General features: G+C 43.3%; 2 protein-coding genes across 6 annotated transcripts in view; both read right to left on the bottom strand.

Annotated features, from left to right (window-relative positions):
• Positions 1-68: 68 nt before the first annotated feature.
• On the bottom strand, positions 69-1,047 carry MRPL17 (mitochondrial ribosomal protein L17). 2 transcript variants are annotated; one of them, XM_015848340.3, is made up of 3 exons: positions 829-1,047; positions 679-747; positions 69-606 (listed from the first exon to the last, which is right to left on the bottom strand). In XM_015848340.3, exons 1-3 carry the CDS (start codon positions 1,000-1,002, stop codon positions 358-360), a joined length of 492 nt encoding a protein of 163 aa, XP_015703826.1. In that variant the 5' UTR covers positions 1,003-1,047; the 3' UTR covers positions 69-357. The 2 variants fall into 2 exon arrangements, with proteins under 2 accessions (XP_015703826.1, XP_085384649.1); XM_085528523.1 differs by having other exon boundaries at positions 679-1,047.
• Positions 1,048-1,889: 842 nt separating this feature from the next.
• The window catches only part of CCBE1 (collagen and calcium binding EGF domains 1), an 84,687-nt gene continuing 64,741 nt past the window's right edge, over positions 1,890-21,835 (bottom strand). The window contains exons 4-12 of one of the 4 annotated variants that reach the window (XR_014939265.1): positions 20,407-20,541; positions 19,553-19,690; positions 14,978-15,084; positions 9,402-9,522; positions 8,414-8,462; positions 7,258-7,397; positions 7,130-7,165; positions 6,485-6,520; positions 5,547-5,872 (exon numbers count right to left, since the gene is read on the bottom strand). Coding sequence is in view for 2 of the 4 variants with exons in the window: in XM_015848333.3 (XP_015703819.1) it covers positions 5,639-5,872; positions 6,485-6,520; positions 7,130-7,165; positions 7,258-7,397; positions 9,402-9,522; positions 14,978-15,084; positions 19,553-19,690; positions 20,407-20,541 (947 nt within the window). In the remaining 2 variants the exon portion in view is untranslated. Of the gene's footprint in view, positions 5,873-6,484; positions 6,521-7,129; positions 7,166-7,257; positions 7,398-8,413; positions 8,463-9,401; positions 9,523-14,977; positions 15,085-19,552; positions 19,691-20,406; positions 20,542-21,835 lie in introns of all 4 variants that reach the window. The other 3 variants (XM_015848333.3, XR_014939266.1, XM_085528521.1) reach the window with 3 other exon arrangements.

Raw genomic sequence — 21,835 nt, 5'->3', positions numbered from 1 at the left:
GAATAAGAAATTGTTTGGAATAAATGATTAACTCCTGCACACAATAACATAATCCAAACAGAAACAAATTCATTTTTCAAAGTAGTTTATTTACACAGAGAATATCAACCACTAGGGCGTATAGCTCGACTTCCTCCTTTTGCAAAGTTGCTACTAAATCACAAGAAGAGGAAGGTAAATCTTGAGCCTGTACCCGTTATGATCATTTAAGGAGAGGAATAAACCCTAGGCCCCCCTGGGACACCTTCCACCCCTGTGCTCCAGAAGAGCAGCAGGTGTGAGCTCTCTGCCTAGTGCACAGGCAGCTCACCCACACGGGACACACCAGGGGCAGAGCAGGATCCCTGCACGATGCTCTCAGGGGCCAGCAGCCCGCTGGGCATCCTCCCGGCAGCCCTTCAGCAGCTGGTTGAGCAGCGTCTTCTCACTGTCCCGACGCGGTTGTATGAGCGGTGGGAAGGGGTTCCCCTTCAGCTCGATCACAGCCATCTTGGCACGGTCCAAGTTGTCTCGGTTGGGGATGTGCAGCATGCGGGTGTAACTACCGGGGTGCGGCTGGTATCGGGGCGCCAGCACTTTGAACAGCTTATGGATCAGGTCCTTCTCCTGCGGGTCGGTGGGAACGCTCAGCCCGGGGTTCCACGGGCCGGGGGCGGTGCGGGGCCGGGGGTTACCTACCGTCAGCCAGAAGTCCGCCATGCGCATGGCGCGCTCGTCCGTGTCCCCGCGCTTGGCGTAGTCAATGAGCTGCGGGGGGAAGCGGGGCAGCCCCGTCAGCGGCCCAAGGCCGCCGCTCCCGCCCCATCCCGGCCCGTCCCCGCCACTCACCCGTTCCGCGTAACCTCTCATCTCGTCGGCTCGGGCCCACGGTGCCTCGATACGCTCGTGCCGCACCAGCGCCGTCACCAGGTTGCGCAGCAGGTCGAGCCGCGAGCGCGGGCCGTGGCCCAGCCGCCGGTACACGCGGCCGTGAGAGATCGCGGCCCACACCGACAGCCGCATCCCGCCGCCCCGCCGCCACAACCGGAAGTAGGCCCGTCGCACTGTAGTGACGTCACATATGCGCAGGCGCGTTGTATGCCGGAAGTGTAGTCTTAGCGTGGGATGTGCCGCGCTGCATGCCGGGAGGCGCGGATCTTGGCGCCGGCCGCCATTTTGTCTGCCGCCATTTTGCCTGCCGGCGCCTCAACGCCTTCCAGGTGCTTCCCCACCGCCCTTTCTGTCTGTGCTGGATCCCCTCATTGCCAGGAAGACACTGAGGTGCGGGAGCATGGCCAGAGAACGGCAGTGAAGCTGTGAGAGCGCAGTTCTTATGGGCAGTGGCTATGAGAATTGGGATTGTTCAGTGTGGAGAAGAGGAGGCTCAGGGGAGACCTTATTGCTCTCTTCAGGAGGTCGTGGTGGCCTCTTGTCCCAGGTACCAGCGATAGAACAAGAGGGGATGTCCACAAATGGCGTGATAGGAGGCTCATGGTGGGTATAGGCTTCAAAAGAGTGGTGATGCTGTGACCTGGGCTGCCTGGTTGGGTGATAGAGTCACAATCCCCAAGAGGTGGAGATATGGCACTGAGAGATGTAGTTAGTGGGCATGGTGGGCGTTGGTTGGATTAGAAGACCTTAATGATTCTGTGGCTGTAAGCTGTGTGTGCCAGCAGTGTGGGTAAGACCAAGGCCAGTGCTCATGAGGCCATTGCAGTATCAAGGTGGGTATGTGCCTTATTGTCACAAACACAGAACGCCATATCCCCATAGCTGTGCTTGTGGCTGTGCATATCATCTAGTTCCAAGCAGAATGCTAAAAGGCAGTGTCAGGCGTCCTCCTTGTTTCTTCTAACCAGCGCTTTAAGTGCAAGCAAAAGTACATGGAACAGAAGCAGCTACCAACAGTGTAAGAAAAAATATCTTTGTTATTACGAATACATCTTAAAATCACCATCATTTTATACACATTTTAGTATTTTATATATAAATAAAGCGAACAGTATACTTACTGGAATGTGTAATAGGAACAAACATACAAATTTTAAGTGAAATTAACAAGTTCTTGCACCCCCATCTTTTGTTGCTTCTCTGGGGCTTAACATATTAACTCTGAAACACTTCTAGGAAGTATGTTATTCAAACTGTGGTACCAGAAATAACTCCAGGGATGGTAATAATTCTGTTCTCAATCCATTTTCCTCTCCTTTTCCTGCTTTAACCTGAACATGTAAGAATTGTTATGTGTCAGTATTCTAGTTTTGCAAGGAAGACTAATCCCATACGTCCCTGGAAGCTTTTTGCTTGTGTTAAGCCTTTTAACAATCAGTATTTCCCCATCACTACACACTCTTTAAAATGTTTCCATTAAATATATTTCCAATATCAATAAAATAACAAACTCTTTATTATCCTTCTGCTTATAACTTGATGTCTTAACATCAAAATAATATTTCTTTCTAATAAAATTATACATAGTATTTATATGAGACAAAGTTGTCATGTGCATGAGCCTAGTAATGAAACCGGACATGAGTATAGATGTTACTGCATCCTTCTTAGGTTATTACTTTTGGAGCTATAGAGAAATGAATAATTTATAAGCCAATGACTTTCTACTCTCTCTCTGGTATCTGCTTAAAACTGGAGGTGACTCCTCTGATCTGTGTTTATAAAAAATGGTGCATGCTTAAGAAATCTTCATTTTTGTGAGCTGCAGCATGTGTTTCTCTAGAAACTGAAGTGAAATGATTCTGATGCAGTGTATTATGAAAGCTACCATACAATTAATTACACAGAGGTGTCAGACACAAGGCTGAACCTTCCCAGCTTTGCTCAGAGGAACTCTCCCTGCTAGAGGTTCACTCTGCCCTGTGGAGCGAACATGTCATTACCGCAGCATCTTCTCCCTGCTGCTGCTCAGCCAACAGCACTTTGGGGCAAGGAGTCCGTGAAAAGGAGGTAGAGGCACAAGGACAAACCCAAGTTGCTCTTTCCTTCACCATTTTTATGGAGGAAGCATGTATGCTGGAAAGAAACAGCTCTGGACTGTGAAAAAAAAAACCATGATGCAGACTATGAAAGAGAAGATATTGAGAAAGGCATTCAGAAGGGCATGTGAAAATGTGCCCTATTTTATATTCTCAAGTCTGTGGGACAGCTTCAGCTTCCTGCACTTACAACAAGGCACATATTTTACCTACTTTTCTGGTGCAGTATCAGAGTTTCCCTTCCCTAAATACTTACACAAAGCAGGGCAAGTACTGCATTCCCTTGAATTCAGTTGTCAGACTGTAGGAACTGGTATTCATCTATATTCAGAAAAGCAGAACTCAATTTTAAGTGCCTTTTTTTTTGTGTGTGTGTGTGGTGTTTTTTTTTGGGCGGGGGGAAGGTACCTTCTTGAGTGCAGTGGGCAATAGAATTTAGTCAGTATGGAGGAAGTGACTCATTTAATTCATTGTTCAATATCTGGTGGTTCAAGCAATTGCAGCTTCTGATTCTGTAGTGGAAATCAACCTGGTCCAGCAGGTCATGGGTGGTGAACATATGCAAGGGTTACATAATTTGCAACAGTTACAAATACATAATTGGACATTTAACAATTGTACTTATTGCATATTCATAATTTATACCTAGTTGCCTCTTTGAAATTTAGACAATAATACATACATGCCTCAGTTAATGCTGCCTTTGATGTTTCTTTCAGTCTGATGTATGTAAGAACACCCTTCCTTTGGCCATAAGTTCCTTCCTCAGGTCTCACTGATATCCCCATTACCTCCTTCATAAGATTACTTGGATGTGTAGCTGCTGGGTGAGGTCCTTACAGAGAAAAAGCCCAAAGACCAGAGAGTGAGAGCACTCATTTTTCCTTAGCTATACCAGCGGCTTAGTCATTGCTTTGTAAATACTGATATGCATGTAGTGTGAAGAGGAATAAAGAACATTAACATTCTTAAGCCTAATGCCCATGCTTGTGGCATACTGATAGTGAAAAGCTGTGAAACAATTACAGGAATGAAGAAAATCCTCTTCAGATAATATACAAAAGATATGGCAGGTCTTGACAGCCAGCTGTTTATACAGCGTGACCTGTTCTGGTGGTGTAGGGATTACACCAACTATCTTTTGGCCTAGAGAGTATGGAAGGGGTTCCAGAAATCTACAGACTATCTGAAAAGGACCTCCTTATTTTTTTTTTTTTACCAGTAATTATTCTACTGGAACTTGCAAGCCATGGAAAACATGGCAAAATAATTTTTTCTTTGCATTTGTGATGTGGACAGGACCCAGCACTAAACATCTTGTAGCAGCTACACAGATAACAACATTGAAATTTGGTGCTTAATATACTCCTTTATCTTCTAAGCATGGCAAAGTCCTCAGCAGCTGAGAAAATCCCCATAAAAAAGTTAACATACATCATCCATGAGGTATGATCTAACTTGTGCATCCCATTTTCCAGTGTAAAAAAAAAAAGGGCACTGCCTTTCATCCCTCCTCACAAATACAGGATCCCATGTGCAGTACCTCACCTTAGCTATCCTTGTACCACGTGAAGTGTTTTGTCATGTGCACTCCTGCACCTACCCATTCTCCTCATATACCCAGCCATATACACTGCAACTCTTGTGTTCCAGTTCTGTGAATGCCATCTAGGTTGCTCTCATGCAGTAGAGGAATACAACAGATGTAAGCTCTTTGCAAACGAGGCCTCTCTCTGGTCTCAGTTTTACTTGGATCAAGTGAAACTGAGTCAGCATTTCACCAAGGAAGACAATCACCTGCAGGTCAGAATCTTGACTTTCTGCAAGGTTGAGATATTTGCTTGCCAATAAGCCAACCTGATTGACATATGCTTGCTTTTCCTGCTCTATCCCTGTTCTCTTGCTCATCTGTGTGAAAATGTACCCAGTATGAACCTGCTGAGAAAGAGAACTTGGTTTCACACTGAACAGTGAAAGAAACAGTAAGGAAAAAGTATTGTTAGTTTAGGACAAGACGTCTTCTTGACTGTCTTTGTACACTTCTCTGCTAACAGCAAGCCACATAATTTCTTAATCAATGAGCATCACTGCTTCATCATAATTTCTTTTCCTGTCATGGTGAAGCATAACAGAAGGAGACTCCTCACACTGAACTGGCCTCTGCTGTGAAATGGAGATCCACTTTTCATGCTCTCCTGAGCTTGGGGACACTAGCAGAAGACTTGTGTCCAGTGGAATAATTCATTTACGTGTATAAAGTAAATGTGAACCTCGGCTTTCATTACTGATGTCTTTTGGGGATGATGTTCAGCTACCTCTCCCACCTCTCTACCCCTCGCAAAATTTAGGCACTGGGTCATTTGGACGCAGAACCACAGGTAGGCAGATAAGATGCTGTTGTCTGCCCCATTAGCTAGCTCTTGCTTGATTCATGCTAGCCCTATACATTAAGAAGGTTTTCCTGATAAACTGCATACAATGCACAGTGCAGGCTTGAAGGTATAGAATTACTGCAAGGAGGCCATCGTGAACTGGGAAAGCTACAGTACAGGCAGCATGGTTAGGGAAAAGCAAAGATAAAGATGGAAAATAATCTATATATATTTTACATTGTCAGTGCATTTTTATAACAAAGAACTCTAGAGGGCTCTATTTTTCAGTAGGCATAGCTAAGGATGGGCTGCCTTCTGTATCCTGGAGTCTCTTGGTGCTGCCCGTGGTTTGTAGTCTTCTCCAGATCCAAAATCTACTGTGTCATGATAGTTTGTAAATTCCTGAGGTAATGGAAACTCCTCTGTTGATGAATGAGTCCTCCGTCCAAACACTCTCTCCTGCAGCTCTGCGATGTCATTTCTGATGTCTGCCATCATCAGCAATAGGAAGTCGAATGAACCTGGTGGGCCCTGCAGTTACAAGGCAGGGTCATATCATATTTAAGTTTTCAAACAGGTTGATATAATTACCCTTGTAGAAGTAATTCACTGAAATACTGCTTCATATCTATTGACAGGTTCTGGCAGAATTCTCAGCTCTGTGTTACAAAACAATTCCTTTGCTGTATCTGCCTTTAAAGTGCATCTCAACACCATGTGCAAAAAGAGGATAGAAGTACTGGTTCCTTGTATTCTTATTAAACTGATAGAATAACTAATTAACAATTGGTAATATTTCTTTTAGAAATTATTTGGGGAATGCTGATGTTTGGAAGATAGTTTTCAGTGTTAACCCCACTGTTGTCTAGTGCTTACTATGTTAGTTGGTAATTACAATGTAGAGAGTATCTACCTGTTTCTATCTAATTACAGAATATCATTGCTTCTTTTTAGCAGAATTAACACAGTAGACTGCATTGTTCAATACTGAGGATGCTCTGCTGCACTTTCCTAAAAATCCATTTCCTCAAAAGTGTAATTCACTGTAATTTTGGCAGAGGAGAAGTTTATCTTCCTTTTGTCTGGTCTGCTGATAGCCAGCATCACTCTGCTGTCGAAGCACTTGCTGTGAGTGATACTTACAGGTATCCCTTTTGGTCCTGGTGCACCTCGCTCCCCCTGTAATCAATACCAGCTCAGTTAAGTTGCTGTGACAAAAGGAAACCAGAAAAATCAAAGTTTACCTGTGCAGACTCCCTTACTGGCTACAGATGAAAAATCATCAGCTTACATCAACTTTGCTTGCTCAGAAAAATAAAAGCAAGTGAAGTGGGAACAAATATACCAAGAAGAACCAGGAATATACAAGAAAGAAGACAGGAAATTGCCACCAACTCTAGCAGGAGCAGAGATGGTTGCTACTGATGGAAACAGATCCTAGGTCGTAACAAACAAACAAATGAATTCACAGGAGAAAATCACAAAAGAACAGTGTAATGAAATGGACTATTGCACAAATATTGCTTCTGCTTAGAAAAGCCAAAATTGTTGCAGAGAAAGAAAAAGCAGCTGCCCGATAGCCTGACAGGGCTATTATTTTTAAGACTTCAGGAATGGGAAGGACAGAATTGTGCAAGAAAGATACAAAGGAATAGGACAATAGAGTATTTTCAGCTTAGGAAGTGAAATGAGAAGGTAAAAGTCTGCAAGTGCATAAAAGGTATCTAGCAAGCCTGCACTTTACAAGGTACATCTGCACTTTACAAGGTACATTGTACCTCTCCTCACCTTGCTGCCATCTCTCCCTGGTGCTCCAGGTGGGCCCTGCAACAGAAAAGAAAGTGTTCACAAGGACACAATTGGTTGCAGGGCTAAGGTCAATCATACAGTGCATGAGAGGAGGTGAGAATACTGACCACGGGGCCACGTCTGCCCTGCTTAATGTGAGATATATCTGGAGATGGGCCCATAGGTCCCATTGATCCCCGGGGGCCTGGCTGTCCAGGAGGTCCAGGTGACCCAGGAACTCCTTGACTTCCTTTCGGTCCTGGTGCCCCTGCAATTGACAGCAAAGGTTATCTGCCAGGGAAAGCCTTCAGCACACTTCATCAGCACCAGCAGTGGGGATGGGCTATTTTTTGAACCACCCAATTGACTAGTTACCTTAACACACCCAAATCCACAATGTAACCAACATAGAAGCAAATTTAGGTAACATCACTCCTTGCCACAGTAACTACAAACAGTCTTAACAAAGCAATGAAATCCTGTGTGTTCGAAAAAAAGCCCACAACGAACGAAACCCAAAGAGCAACAACAAAAACAACCAACCAACCAACAAACAAGCCCCCAATCAAACAACAACATCAAAACTCAACCAGAAAACAAAACAAGGTTACCACTTCCAAGTGTTGGGTGACACAGACCAGGGATGAAAACAAAAGCAGAAAAGTCATTTTCGCACAACAAAGAAAAGGGGAAAAGAACAAGTCACATCTCAGAATCATCTCTTAAAAAGAAAGCCTCAGAAAAAGTCATGGAAATGTTGGGTCAAAGCCATCTACATGACTGGCACAGAAGCAAACCCTTTTCAGCAGTGATTTGCAGGTCTCTTTTTCACACTACAGCAGTCAAGAAAGTAGGGCAAGAAAAGCTCCGTTCTTGGATTTTACTTTATAACCTTTTCAGCTTCTGCTGGCTCAGCAGAAAATGTTAGTTTTTAGGAGGCACGCAGACAACAAAGTAGAGGTTTAGATCAAGAGAACACTGTGGAAACCTAAAAAAACATCTGTAATGAATAAAAGTTAATTAAAGTATCATTGGCAGAATTGCTTTGCAATTAGAAGAGAAAGAACTTTCCTGCATACTGAAGTCATGTGAAAGACCCAAGAAATGAAAGGCAGTAAGAAAAAAAAAGAGTTCATAAGGACAGAATATTCACAACTATGGTTATCACAAGAAATAAATTTAGTGATGAACCACTCAGACTGCTGCTCGAGTCTTGGCCATGCTGTTGGTAATGGCAGAGCAGGAGAGAAGGTCAGCGGGGATGAGGAGAGAATTCTACAGTACCTTGGACAGCGCAGTGATGGGAACCAGATGGAAGACATGCAGAGCCAGCCTACGATAGAGAGATTGCAAGACAGTGTGCCATACATTTCAGAGGCAGACGTAGAATCTCTAACCACATTGTCCTGGCATTTATGTTATAGTGAAGACTGAAGATACTCATCCTCCAAGAAAATGAGATAAAAACTCAAATAAAATAAAATAAAATAAGAAATAGCAAGACTGCAGAAGTGGCGATAAATGGAGGGCAGTTCTGCATGTAAAGAATCAAACCTGGTAAGGAATATCAGCTAGTCCTTGGTAAAAGTATTCCACAAATTCAGAACAGTACTAAAATTCCCTGCATTTACTGCTAGCCCAAAATCAGATTTACATTCAACAGTTAGCAAAACTTTAAATATCACTGCAGGTTGCAGGATATCTGGCTTAAGTTAGAGTACTAGCAACTCTGCTTTTCTCATTGTTTCACTCTATACCTTATAAAAGTGAAGGTAAGAGTGTAGTTATACTTTTCAGTTTTCTTTGAATCCCAAGCACAATATAAAATCAAGAAATGAATCCTTGCAAAACCAGACAAGGAAAAACAAAACATTTGGCACAAACTCCAATAAACTGAAAGAAAATCTGCTCTATTAACAATCTAAATAATGAGTATTTCTGAAATGTAATGCAGGGTGCTTAGGACAGAGTTAAGAAATGGGGAATGACAAGTGAAGCAGGTGCAGTGTAGTAGGGAGAGGGAGAAAATTGACACATGCAGAACAAAACCAGCTTTGCCCATCAAGAAATACATGGAAAATAGGAAATACAAGGGACTGTTGTTAGACAGTTGACAGAGGATGATTGAATAATGACCAGCATGTTTTTCAGTTTACCACAAATGAAGATTTAATCACAGTAGTCACAGAACATTAAATCCTATCATACTGGAAGATGGAAGCTTATTATTTTTTCTCATGGCATTAATTCATACCTCTGGTCTGTGTCTTACCTGGAGGACCTTGTTGGCCAGGCTGTCCTGGGGGGCCGGGGATATATGCATTAGATGCAAGCACTTTTTCACCAGTGATTTGCTTGCTAAGATCTGCAGCATTATTTGGTAGCAAAGCAACCTGTCAAAAGCAAAAATCACTGTAAGCTCTCCATCCTTCATCTCGATAAGCTGCACTCTTGATTAAGCTTTCATGAGGACAAATAGCATATTTATGTACTTCAGAAAAATTGTAGAGATTGCTGAGGGAACTGGCAGAGGTGATATCCGAGCTGCTTTCCATCATCTATCAGTGCTCCTTGTTGACTGGTGGGGTCCCAGAAGACTGCAGGCTTGCCAGTGTGACTCCCATTTACAAGAAAGGTTGTAAGGATGATCAGGGGAACTACAGGCCTGTTAGCATGGCCTTGGTGCCAGGGCAGGTTGTGGAGCAGATTGTTTTAAGGTTATGGAGCAGATTGTCTTCAGGGAGATCATGCAGCATGTGAGGGACAACTGGGCGATCAGGCCCAGCCAGCATGAGTTCATGGAGGGCAGGTCCTGCTTGACCAACCTGATCTCCTTCTATGATCTACTGACCCATCTGGTGGATGAGGGAAAGGCTGTTGATGTGGTCTACCTAGACTTCAGCAAAGCCTTTGACACTGTATCCCACAGTATTCTCATGCAGAAGCTGACAGGCCATAGCTTGGACATGTACACCCTTGGCTGGGTAAGGAACTGGCTGGTCATGAATGGAATTAAATCCAGCAGGTGACTAGCCAGGAGTGGTGTTCCCCAGGGTTCAGTGCTGGGGCCTGTCCTCTTCGGTATCTTTATTGATGACATGGATAAGGACATTGTACTTACACCCACACCCCAGAGAAATACTAGTTCTCTGAAAGAATGGTCAGGGGCTGGAATGGGCTGCCCAGGGAAGTGTTGGAGTCACTGATCCTGGAGGTGTTCAAGGAACATTTGTACATTGTGTTGACGGATGTGGTTTAGTGAGAGCTATTGGTGATCGGTGGATGGTCTTGTAGGTCTTTTCCAACCTTGGTGATTCTGTGATTCTGTAAAGTGTTTATACATTCTGGTACTTTACATCACTTGGGTTGTGGAGCCAGCATTCTGGTAGTAACCCTGACGTTACCTGTAAGGCTGTTCACCTTTCAAGTAATCACGGAAATATTCAAGTCTATCCAAATGGAGAACATGAGAAATTCAGGAGAGATATAGCAAAATCTGTGAAAAACTAAAGTAATAACTCCTTGGCATTTCTCAGAAAACTTTTTCCTTATTTGAGTTTTCTTTTGTTCATTTTCTATGCTTTTTCAGGCGAACATCTGCTCAGATATTTACATCTGAATTGCTGCACAAGCCCCTAACTTCTCAGTGGTTTCAATGGGAGACCAATATGCTTTGTGGATCTGGCCTTGTAATCACACTGTTTAACCCAGTGGAGCTTGCATCTGCTCTGAATAAAGACACAAGGCAAAAGCATGTAACAATGTAAGGAACTGCATACTGTGGTTTAAAATGTCATTAACCATTAAATATCAATTCCTGCTTGCCCAGACTGAATGCATTTAATAGTGAAACATATTTAAAAATATTCTGCAAATGCTTAGTGTCTCCAGAGGAAGCTGAGTGGAGATGACAAGCCAGAAGGCTGGTCTACAGCGAGTTTATTAGTGCTGAATGACTGCATGTGGAGTAGGGAATTCTGCTCTGCCAATCAAAACTGAGGAGCTGTTTTGGCAGAATCAGGATAGATCTATCCCTGCATCTCTGAATTAATTTGGCTCACTGGTTTCTGCAACATTTGCATAGGAGAGGAGCATCAACTAATATGTATAACTCCTGCTTTCAGTCATTTGAAATTTGCTGCACTGTTCTCAGGACTCCTCCCCGTTTCTGTAGTTATTTGATATATACCCTCCTGCCCTTTGCACAAGCTTCATGTTTCTAAAACACCAAAAAAATAGCAATGCTATGCACTTGAAATACCCGGTTTATACGGGCAAATTTATTTTGGCAAACAAGTTATTAGTGAATGAAAGCACATTAAAGAGCAGCCAGGGCTGCTTGCAGTTTAAGGCTGAATGCACCAGAACAATTCTGAAGGAAGAAAAAGTAAGGAAAGAATACTGGAAATGCTGAGCTCCCAGTGGCACTTCATAAACAATGGGATACAAAGTACGATGAGTGAAGTATAAGGTTACTTCTGACTTGTGCTTTGGAGAGCATTGCTGCTCCAAAGGCAAGGAGAATGCTCCGAATACAAATTAAGCAACAAGATGAAAGCCATATGGGAATCTCGTATGCTACCTCCTTCCCTCGGGAAATCAAGCACTTCACAGAAGCCCCACAGGGTGGTGATTCAGCATGCCTACTGCTCTGGTCTTGGCCTATTGCACTATCAGCTTGGATCTTCCAAAGAACATCTTCTTCATTTACCAGTGGCCCTGTCTGCTGATGAGTGTTGGTCAGCACTACAAATATGAGAACCTGACAGCATAGAAATTTCTGACTCAGTTTTTAAATGAGAATATTTACAGTGTCATCAGTGAGACTCAAACTCATCTCTCCCAGCCTTCCTCAGCAGGAACACTTATTCACATTAAAGAAAATGTGAGTATTTCTCCTTGAGAGCAGCCACCATTGAGTATCTTACTAATGGATCTCCTCTCCAGAGCCTAGACCCACCTGGGGGAGCTGTTAGTTACTGCATAGCCTCAGCTGTGAATAGCTCTTGATTATATTGCAAACAGCCAGTCTAGATTACAAAGATGCACTTAGTGGCAGCGACTCATCATGAAGAAGATTTGGAAGTGTATTCTTTTCTGTTGCGTAAATAAAATACTGAATTACTTCTGCCAGCAAGGCTGTTTTAACAATAACTTAGTTAAAAAAAGATCACATAGCTGCTGTGAAAGCATCTACACATGCTTCCCCACTGAGTCAGCTGGACTTCAGGCACACACTAGAAACGCCAAAATACCCAGGATCTGGTCTAGCTCATGCTCTTTGATACCTTCTGGACAGAACATGGCTGTTACATGCACTGCGGCCAAAACATGTGTTTTTGATATTGATTCACATCCTCTCAGGGGTTGACTATATACTCAACAGCCTAATTTGTGTTTCACCCTTTAACTGAACCAGGATCTTGATCCAGCGTGACTGTGGCTTTCTCCCTCCACAGCTCCAAATCTCAGTGGCCCTTGAAAAATATTTTTCCACGTGCGTGCAAATATTAGTGAGGGACTACTTTAAAGTAAGACAATGCTAGAGATAAGATCCTATGCATTGAGTGTTGAATATTTCATCTGGAGTCTGTGTGACTATGGAAGTGCTTCTTAGTAGAAATGTGGGATTTCTATCAGGGATTTCTAATTAAGATGTTTAAATATATCTGTGCCATAGGATCTAGCAATGCCCTGACTCCAAAAACTCAACTGCTTGATTTCTTAAAAAATGACTGTGTTCAGCATGTCAGCATATCCCCTGCTTTTCCAACTTTATGCTTTTCCTCCTTCCTAAAAGGCCTGAGGTCAGTGTAGATCTGCCCACAGCCCTCTGCCCTCTAGTAAATTAGGGAGACTGTGCAGTCCACTTGGTAACAACATAAGTTGAATTTCTGTACTTGGTCCATGAACTACTCTTATGTTAGATCTGGAATCAGTGGTGCAATGCTCTCAGAAGGTGCTGATGGCATCACCCACCTCCTTTAACCCAATAGTTTATGCACTCTCCAGAGGCAGCAGTGACATGCGTTCAATTCCCTCTTTTCCTAGGAAGACCCAGAACCAACCTCTGACTTCCAGAAGCACATTCCAGTTCCCAGTTGTAGCATTTGCTGTACTGAATTCTTCTGAGACTCTTCTGCTATACATAATTTGATGTGAAGTTTGTAAGCTCAAAATCTTTAACCACAAGAATAAAGTCTTAAAGACTTATTCCCATAAATTGTCTCTCTGGCAGCCAGTAATGAACTTTTATGTACAAAACAGAACAGCTTCAACTGCAGATATTGAGAGATGGCCACAGGGAGCTGTTAGTGAAACACAAAAGTTTTGTGTCTCCTTGGGCAGAAGAGCAGCATGAGTCCAGATCTCCTCTCTGCATGGGCAAAAGCTCTGTATTGTGCAGGGTAAGAGATGCTGAAGGCATGTAGGAATCATCTCTTCCAGCTCTGTATGAAATACAGCTCACTGGGCTTTCTCTGAGGATGCCAAATTGATCAAGTACCACAGGGAAAATACTCAGGTAAAATTTAGGCTGTGAGCTACTAAATTAGCATTAAGTGCAAAGGTGCAACAAGTGCACACAGGAACAGGTGGTGTCGGGCTCTTAGGACACAGGATTCTAACGCTGGAAGTCAGACACATAAAACTTTCCATTAATCCAGGCGATTCGTTTCCATGCATTCTTGCAGCAAACGAGTTGGCAACAGCGTGGACCGAGCACTCAGGCTGCTGCAAAGCCTCCAGCTGATGGACACGGGCACGCCGCAGTGCAGCTCCACTGTATCCCATTCACTGTCCGCTAGTGGGAGCTGTCTGAAAACCAGAATGTCTTCCACGTGCGAAATTCTATCACTTTTCACATTTGTCCTCATACAGATTCATAAGGAAAGCAAGTTTTTTTGTTGTTATTGTTTGCTTGTTTTCAAGATTTTTGAAATAGAGAATATGTCACACTTCAGTATATTTAATTTTAGTGAGGTAGATTTCCTTCTCCCTGATACAAATTACACAGAATTGAATAACATGGAATGCAGCAGGTGAACATACCAATTTATGTTTGATGCATTGAAATTAACTGATTGGCTTGGCTGAAATGATTACAGCCTGCCAACATGGACTGCTTACACTGTTCCTGCAGAGCATTTCCATTTCAGAGAACTTGAGTATTTGGAAGAAGTGTCACCAAAAAGGCATCTGCACCTGTGTACTTGGTTCTCCAAACCCTGAGTATCTGCATTCCTTAAATCCTACCAGAATACAGAAGGAGGTCACATATAGGAACAGATAAAGTTGAAGGTCAGGAGAAGTCTTTGTGTGCAATGTAATCAACTAAAAACTCATGGCTGAGGCTTTTTTTCTTTTTTCTTTTTCTTTTTAATAATCAAAGCTGATGTGTGTGCTAGTGATGCTTTTTGTCTAGCCACACACCTCCTATTTGGCAAGCACCCTGTATCAACAACTTGGTAATGCAAAATCATATTCTCCCACGTTCCCTCATCAGGAGAATGTCTTGCACTAATATATACTTGAGGTGGATCAAGTCCAAAATCCTGTGCATTCATAATGAATGAAAAGCTGAGGACAGTGCATTTTGCCAAGAAACCTGGGCTCACATTGCAATGGGTTTTTGCCAGATCCTGTTGCCATAAGCTTGGTTATCAATCTGTTCACAAGCAGCGCAGAAGCATATGGAAGAGTTGCTCTTCTTATGCAATTTTAAAACATCTTGCCATCATCTTCATGGGCAGAAGAGCCACTGGACAGTGACAGTTTCAAACACTTAAATTTATGCTTAGTTGTCATAAAACATGCAGGTCTGTTAACGTGACTGATCAATGTTCATACCTTTTGCTTCAGTTGTAAAACCGTCTGCTTTATTTGATGAAATTCCTTACAAGAGGCACAGCATGTCCCCGGTTTCGCCACGTTTTCAGATTTCTCAGAAAGTCCAGCTGAAAGAAAGCAGTTTCCAATACAAATATAAAGATCCAAGGAAAAGGTTCATAAAGTAATTGCAAAAGCAACTGGAGTCTGCATTCCCCCAGACTATGAAAAGAAGAGGCAATCTCACCATTATTAATGCCTTGACTCTGAGTTGCTATGTAAGGCTGAAAATTTTTTCAGGAACAGCTCTGAGCTCATTTTTAAAGCAGCTGTTTTCAGTTAACAGTCACTGAAGTATTTATTTTTTTAATACCTGAAAAAGTTTACACCCCTTCTTTTATCTTTGCATTTAGGGCAGACCATTCCTACAGGTCTGACCGGATTTACAGTGCCCTGAAGGGCAAATTTTCATGTGCTATAAATTACAGTAAAACTCCTCACAATGTGATCATTTCATTCACTTTGCATGTACTGCACTATCATCACTGCTTTTTCCCCACGTGATGGAATCAGCCTGATGTGAGACTGGGATTGAGAGCAGTGATAGGGATTTAAATCCACTTGAGAGAATGGGTCACAGCAGTTGATACGACATAAGAATGCAATCTTTTCAAGAATCCTTGAAATGATTCAAATTGTAAAAGATATTGCACATGCTTTTTTTTTATGCGTCCTTTTCCTGGTCCCATACACAGTGAATCACTTCTGCATCATAAACAAACAAGCGCTGTTTTGACAGATGTCCACTGAAAGAGAAACGTGGTTTCCAAAACACGTACTTGCAGACTCCAGATAAGCTCTTTTTTTTTTTACACACACAATTGCTGAGAAGTATGAAGTGCACAGAGACTGCATGTGATGTGTGGCCTTGTACAATGTCACCGGTACGGGTTATTGCACACGTTGGAACACTGATCCCTCAGAGTATGCTTTGCAATGGAAAAACTGCAGGTTCTCCTGGATAAAGCCAGTACGTCTTCACAAAGTATCAACTACAGTGTATTTAGTTATTGTGTTGTATTCCTCATGTCAGCTTTAATGCCCTTCATCTTTTCCTAACTGTGTACTGATTATGAAAAAGTCTACATTGTTTTTAATACAAACAGAATTTTCTAATACTAAACATGTCATGTACTACTTGACTTCAAATGTTTACAGTGTCCAGTAAGGGACACTGCACCCATCAGATGGTCATCTACAGACCATCAATGCACAAACTTATTTTCAGTAGTTTTAGTCCATTGAGCGTAATATTTTATCAGATAAGCCCTTCTCTTATCTCAGATAGCAAGTGGGACTGCAAGGGCAGGGTGCTGGAATGGCCACCAGCAGCATGGCCTTGGTGTTAGTTCTGAATCAGACAGATCATCAGGAAGCAAAGGTTGGGGGTTTTCCTGGTCACCACCTGCCTGCACCAACACTGCAGTCCTATGGCACTGTGGGAATGCACAGCTCTCCTCCCTGTTTCATTTAGCACATATAGGACAGTAAGCATCTTGCTTTTGGAGCTTCCCAGCCCTACTTGATAGCGCATGGCTGAACAGCTTTCACTGCAGTGCTTGGATTGCTCAAAGTTTATAGTCAAAAGGTACGTCAGGGACTTTTCTACTGACCTCCACGTAAAATAGTTTCACCAAATTACAGCTATTATGTCTCCAGGACCACTTGTTTGGCCACAGCATCTCTCAGAAGGACTCCATCATTGATTATATTGACTCTCACCAAAGCCTTTATGCCCATCTCTGATAGAGCTTGCAGCACATACAGTTTTTTCCATTTTTTTTTTCTCCCCCTCTCCCTTCCCCCCCCCAACAAGCAGCTGTTAAGCTGTTATCAGGACACCTCTTGATATTTCTATAAGGAAAATTTCCTCCCGACTGTAAGTCATTACTGTGGTTCTCCCATGGGCTCACCCTTCTCAAACTTTTTCAGCTGTCTTTAAAAAAAAGTGAGAGTGTTTTGACATATTTATCATCAGACCTTTGTAAGATTTACAGAGGCCCATATAGAGAGACGTTTGTAAAACGTCCTTTTTAAAAATTCCTCCTCAAAACTGGGTTTGATAATAGTCTTAACCAAATTTGTTTCAATAGGTATCTTACCAAATGAGTTCCCTCATACAGTGCACACACTGTGCTAAGAAATGTTGCTGACAGCAACATGTGGTCATAGAGAGAAACTGCCAGAGCCTCTGCTGTTTGAGACCCCCGGCAATCCCACTACAGTCAGTAGAATTATGTGCAGATTAAGAAGCAGTGAATTTGGCCTCTTGTTTCATCATAAACTGCGGTTTACCTTCCAGCAAGATGTGGTACATGGGGCTGATGACTGTAGATAAATAGGGCTGTAACGGCTTGTGGAGGTGAACAGTGCGGGGGTCAGCTAATGTTTGGAAAATATCACACCAGAGAGATTTCTGCAAACCCAGTTGGACTGATTTATCTGAGGAAGAAGTCCAACAGCGTCGCATAAGCGAGTGTGAGCTGTGTCCCAGGGGAGAGATGGAATCCCCTAACTCATACCAGACACGAGTGCTGATTTGCCCAAAGAAGGAGTCATCCATCAAACACTCGCTCTACCCCCATCTGATCCTGTATCAGGACCAAAATACCAGTAAAGCCAGACTAAAGCATGGACAAAGCCAAAAGCCACCTAGAATGGGCCAGAGGGACAGGCAGCAATCAGCCGCAGCCTCCCACACACGGTGCAGACGCTGAGGTCCCCCACCAGGGTCAGATTGGCCAGTGTTGAGCAAGACACTTACATAACCTGTTTATATTGTATAAGGAAACTAAAGTTACTGCAGAAAAGGCTTCAAGTAGCCGCATTTAGGGAGTGTTTCTGAAGCTCATGGGTGACACAGAGCCTTCCAGTGAAGCCAGGTACTGGTGAACCTTGCAGTGCCATCAGTAAGAGAGCAGCTCAGGGAGCAATGTGTTTTCTTTGCCCTGGCTCAAAGGGCTGATGCTGGATGAGAAGGAGATGCTGGCAGAGCAGAGCTCCGTGGGAGCTGTGCTGCGGGCGGTCTTTGCACAGAGGCTGCTTGGTGGATCATCTGTGTTGCATTATCTGGGCTCAGCCTGCTGGGATGGTTTAATGTGCCTGCTTCAGAGCGGGTGGCTAAATTGTGTCTGTCAAACACAGCATTACTGTGGATGCAGGAAAAACGTTCCTTGTTTTCTTGTCCCACTAACTAATCCAGAGCTTACTTGTCATAGCTCGGAGCCAAAAACAGTGCTCACATTGCAGCTTCCATGCATGGCAGGATGAGCACAAGTAGTGATCCCTTGGCAAACACACAGAAAATGTAAACCTGGAGAGAGGGACCCTGCATGTTTCTTGCATCATTAAACCTTAGAGCGCAGTTGTTTTTATAGCAATGTAAAATTGATGTTTTCAAATATTAGAATGATTTCCACAGCCCTGAATGTCTCCCATGGTCAGTTATCCCAAATGCTTCAGACATTACCCTGTCAGAAAATACGAATTAGCAAGAGGAAAGTTTAGCTAAAAATGCTATTTGCAAGGGGATTATTTATGCTATATGTATTTCCTTAATGACCCACACACACTTATAAAGGAAAAAAACCCAAACATTGAAAATGTAAAGGAAAAAAACCCAAACATTTGAAAATGACAAGGAACAACCAATGTTAATGGAGAGGCTCCAGCCACTGCATTTGATTTTCGGGGGAAAAATCAAAATTATAAATGGCTTTGGCCATCCAGTGGGATTTGGAGCACCCACTGCTATGTGTGCTCAGGCATTAACAGATGAACCTATGGTAAGAAGCCATTCATCAAAAGAGTGAAGTTTCCTTTTTCATTTCCCCCTGTTTTTCCTTTTTCTTTTCCAGAGTGCACACTGTTGTCTTCTTCTCTGCTTTTTAAACTGCCATATCAGTATTTAATCTTCAGTACTCTAAACGCTGTAATTTAATAACTGGGATGAGGTCAACAACTTTGAAGTCATTTACATTCAGTATACATTTATGCTCTGAAAACAGCAGTGAAAAGGAAGAGGAACAAGCCCTCACTCTCACCCCTTTTCCATCACAAATTACTTTCAATAGAAAAAAACAAACACCTAATCAAGCAGAGTCATGAAACACAGAGAACTCATTGCAGGTCAGCAGAATTCAGGTGTTATTCAACACAGTCTGGCCTTTGACTTAAATAATGCTTAAAAGTCCACAGAATTCCCAGGCACTCATTTTCTGAGTGCCTGAGCGCTAAGGGGCACCAGCCACCCAGCCCAGAGCCATGTGCAGATCTCAGACAAAGGCATGTAAACGCCAAGTAACCTCACTGAAGTCAATTTAATTATTGGATGAAATTAATGGAGGCTTCTAAGTGTCAGCATTTGGCAAATTTTCTTCTTATGTTTCTTGAGCTCTGGGCTGTTCATAATCTCTTTGGGCAAATAGTGCCAGTGCTCCATCATGCACACATACAGCAATGCTTCCTGATGGCCAGATGGAGCCTCGTGTGAAGCAGACCCTTTGAACCCAGACCTTTAACCCCAGTGGCACATACCTTTATCTCCCTTGGTGCATGTCCTGCCATCCTCCCCACGGGTGTAGCCTTCGTGGCACTCGCACCTGTAGCTGCCCATGGTGTTGATGCAGATCTGCGAGCACAGCGTCCCATTGCTGGCAGCGCACTCGTCAATGTCTGGAGAGGAGTGAGAGTAGAAAGCATCCTGAAGCTGGATGCTACAGACTTCAGTTAAATAAAAATCTTCCTTTTAAAGTACCAGGAGATTTGGGGTTTAAATAAATGAGTGGCTGCAGCATTGCTGCTGCTTCAGGCTGGAGCTCTGTGCAAACCAGCAATCATTAACGCACCTGTCATTTTATCAGTGACCACTGTGTGAGCATTCTGTGCACCAGGCAGCTCACTAAAAGCTCAGTCCTGCCGACCTTGGCTCCCTGGCATGGCAAACTAAGAGGACACAACTTGTGTCAGCCACATGAGCACAGCCATGTGAGCACCAATAGAAAACGAAATGTCCTGAACCAGGTCCTTGTCATCTGAATGGAACCCCAAGGATTGGTTGTCCTACTCAAGCATGGTTATAGTGCTTTGGGGGTTCCAGCTAGAACCATTCATCTCTTTTCAAACACTGCTCACAACCTGCAGGAGGAATTAATAAAGGGAAAATGCTTCAAAGCATTTGGGTGCATATGGATTTTTCTAGGTACTGCCCACCCATAATTTCAGGAGGATTTAGATATCTTAGTCATGGGGACCAACGCTTAGAAGAGTTAAAAGCAAAATTTAATGTGCAATCATAAAGAGAATAAGAAAGTTTTGAAATCTACACCGACCCCTAAAGAACCTGAAGAAGGAAAATACATCATGGACCAGAGAGAAGCACTTTTACCCACCGAGGCAATATGGCTTCTCCCTGTTTCTGTGCCTCTCCCGATCGTAGCGGTACCCGGGATAGCAAGTGCACAGCACCCGTCCGAAGTTATCTGTGCACTGCTGTTCACAAGGAGCTTCAGCACACACATCGTAGTCTAGGGAGAGAAATGCATGGTTAGGAGGCAGTATTCCAGCTGTGGCCTCAGCAGGGCAGAGGAGAGGGGGAAGATCACCTCCCCCAACCTGCTGGCCACACTCTTTTTAATGCACCTCATGGCAACTGGGCTATTTATTAAAATTGGCTTTTAAGCAAGGGATACTTGCTCAGTTTGCAGAATTCAAGGAGAATTTTCAGGAATTTTATGTTACCTAAAAGGTGTTTTTTTTGTTTTTTGTTTTTTTTCCTGTTTTCCCTCAGTCTTTTAAGTGCTGATATAAGCATTTTTCATACAAAGTACTGAGAAATACAGTAAAGTGAACTGCCAAATCCAGGCAGAAAATACATCACACACACAGAAAAAAAGTTAATTAAAATCATGCAGTAACTGTTCAGACTCAGCTATAAACCTCCTAGTGAAGAACACACTGCTGCAAAACCATCATCACCCCTAATGACAGCCATGTGAAAATCAGGGTACGTTCAGTCACTAGCCATGTTTGTCAGTGAGATCCCAGAAAGCTGCCTGAGGTCCCACTTCAAAACCCCAGGAAAAGGAAGGAGCAGGAGGAGCATCCAGCCTCCACACCAGCTCAGGTCACCCTGCTGAAGGCCGGGTTTTATGCCACAGCCACCCTCTGAGGTTATTTCAATGGAGTGTTGCCCTGCACACAGTGATTCACAGTTCTTGTGGCTGATAACCCTGCAGCAATGGGGCTCTGTGTGGCCAAGCAGAAGCATCCCACCTCTGCTCCAGACATAACACACAACACCCAAACCTACGTGTTTCAACTGAGTTCCCAGCAATGCGCTGTGTTTCCATATACACAGTATAAAATGATTAAAACCCCAACTCATTACTGACTCACGCTAATGACTAGCAGACATCTCTGCGTACGATGACTTTTCCAAACAATTAAAATGAACTAATAGATGGAAAAGCAAGTGAAACCACATTTGCTGTACGGAGTATTCAGAACACATGTGAAGCACCGTGGGCAGAAGTGACTGTGTGCATGGTTACAGAAGTGCTTCAAATGGGGCTTAATGGGCCATAGTGTGCCAGCTCCAGTACAGCACACCAGAGCTCCTTTGACTGAAAAATGCTGTGTCCCAGCGCCAAGCATTTCCTCTCTGGTGCTTGTTACCTTGTGAATAGCAGGCATCCTTTCTTTCCATTTGATTTCACAGTGGGTTGGCTTTAATGTACATGGTGCTGCGGTTGGGGTGGAATAGTGCAGATGCCCGAGTTTGGAAGGAAAACATGGCCACTGCCTTCAAACTTGGACAAC

This window comes from Coturnix japonica, chromosome Z (assembly GCF_054131305.1).
Source record: "Coturnix japonica strain WE chromosome Z, WE-NBRP24, whole genome shotgun sequence".
Taxonomy (NCBI): Eukaryota; Metazoa; Chordata; class Aves; order Galliformes; family Phasianidae; genus Coturnix; species Coturnix japonica.
This window is presented reverse-complemented; position numbering and strand designations above follow the sequence as displayed.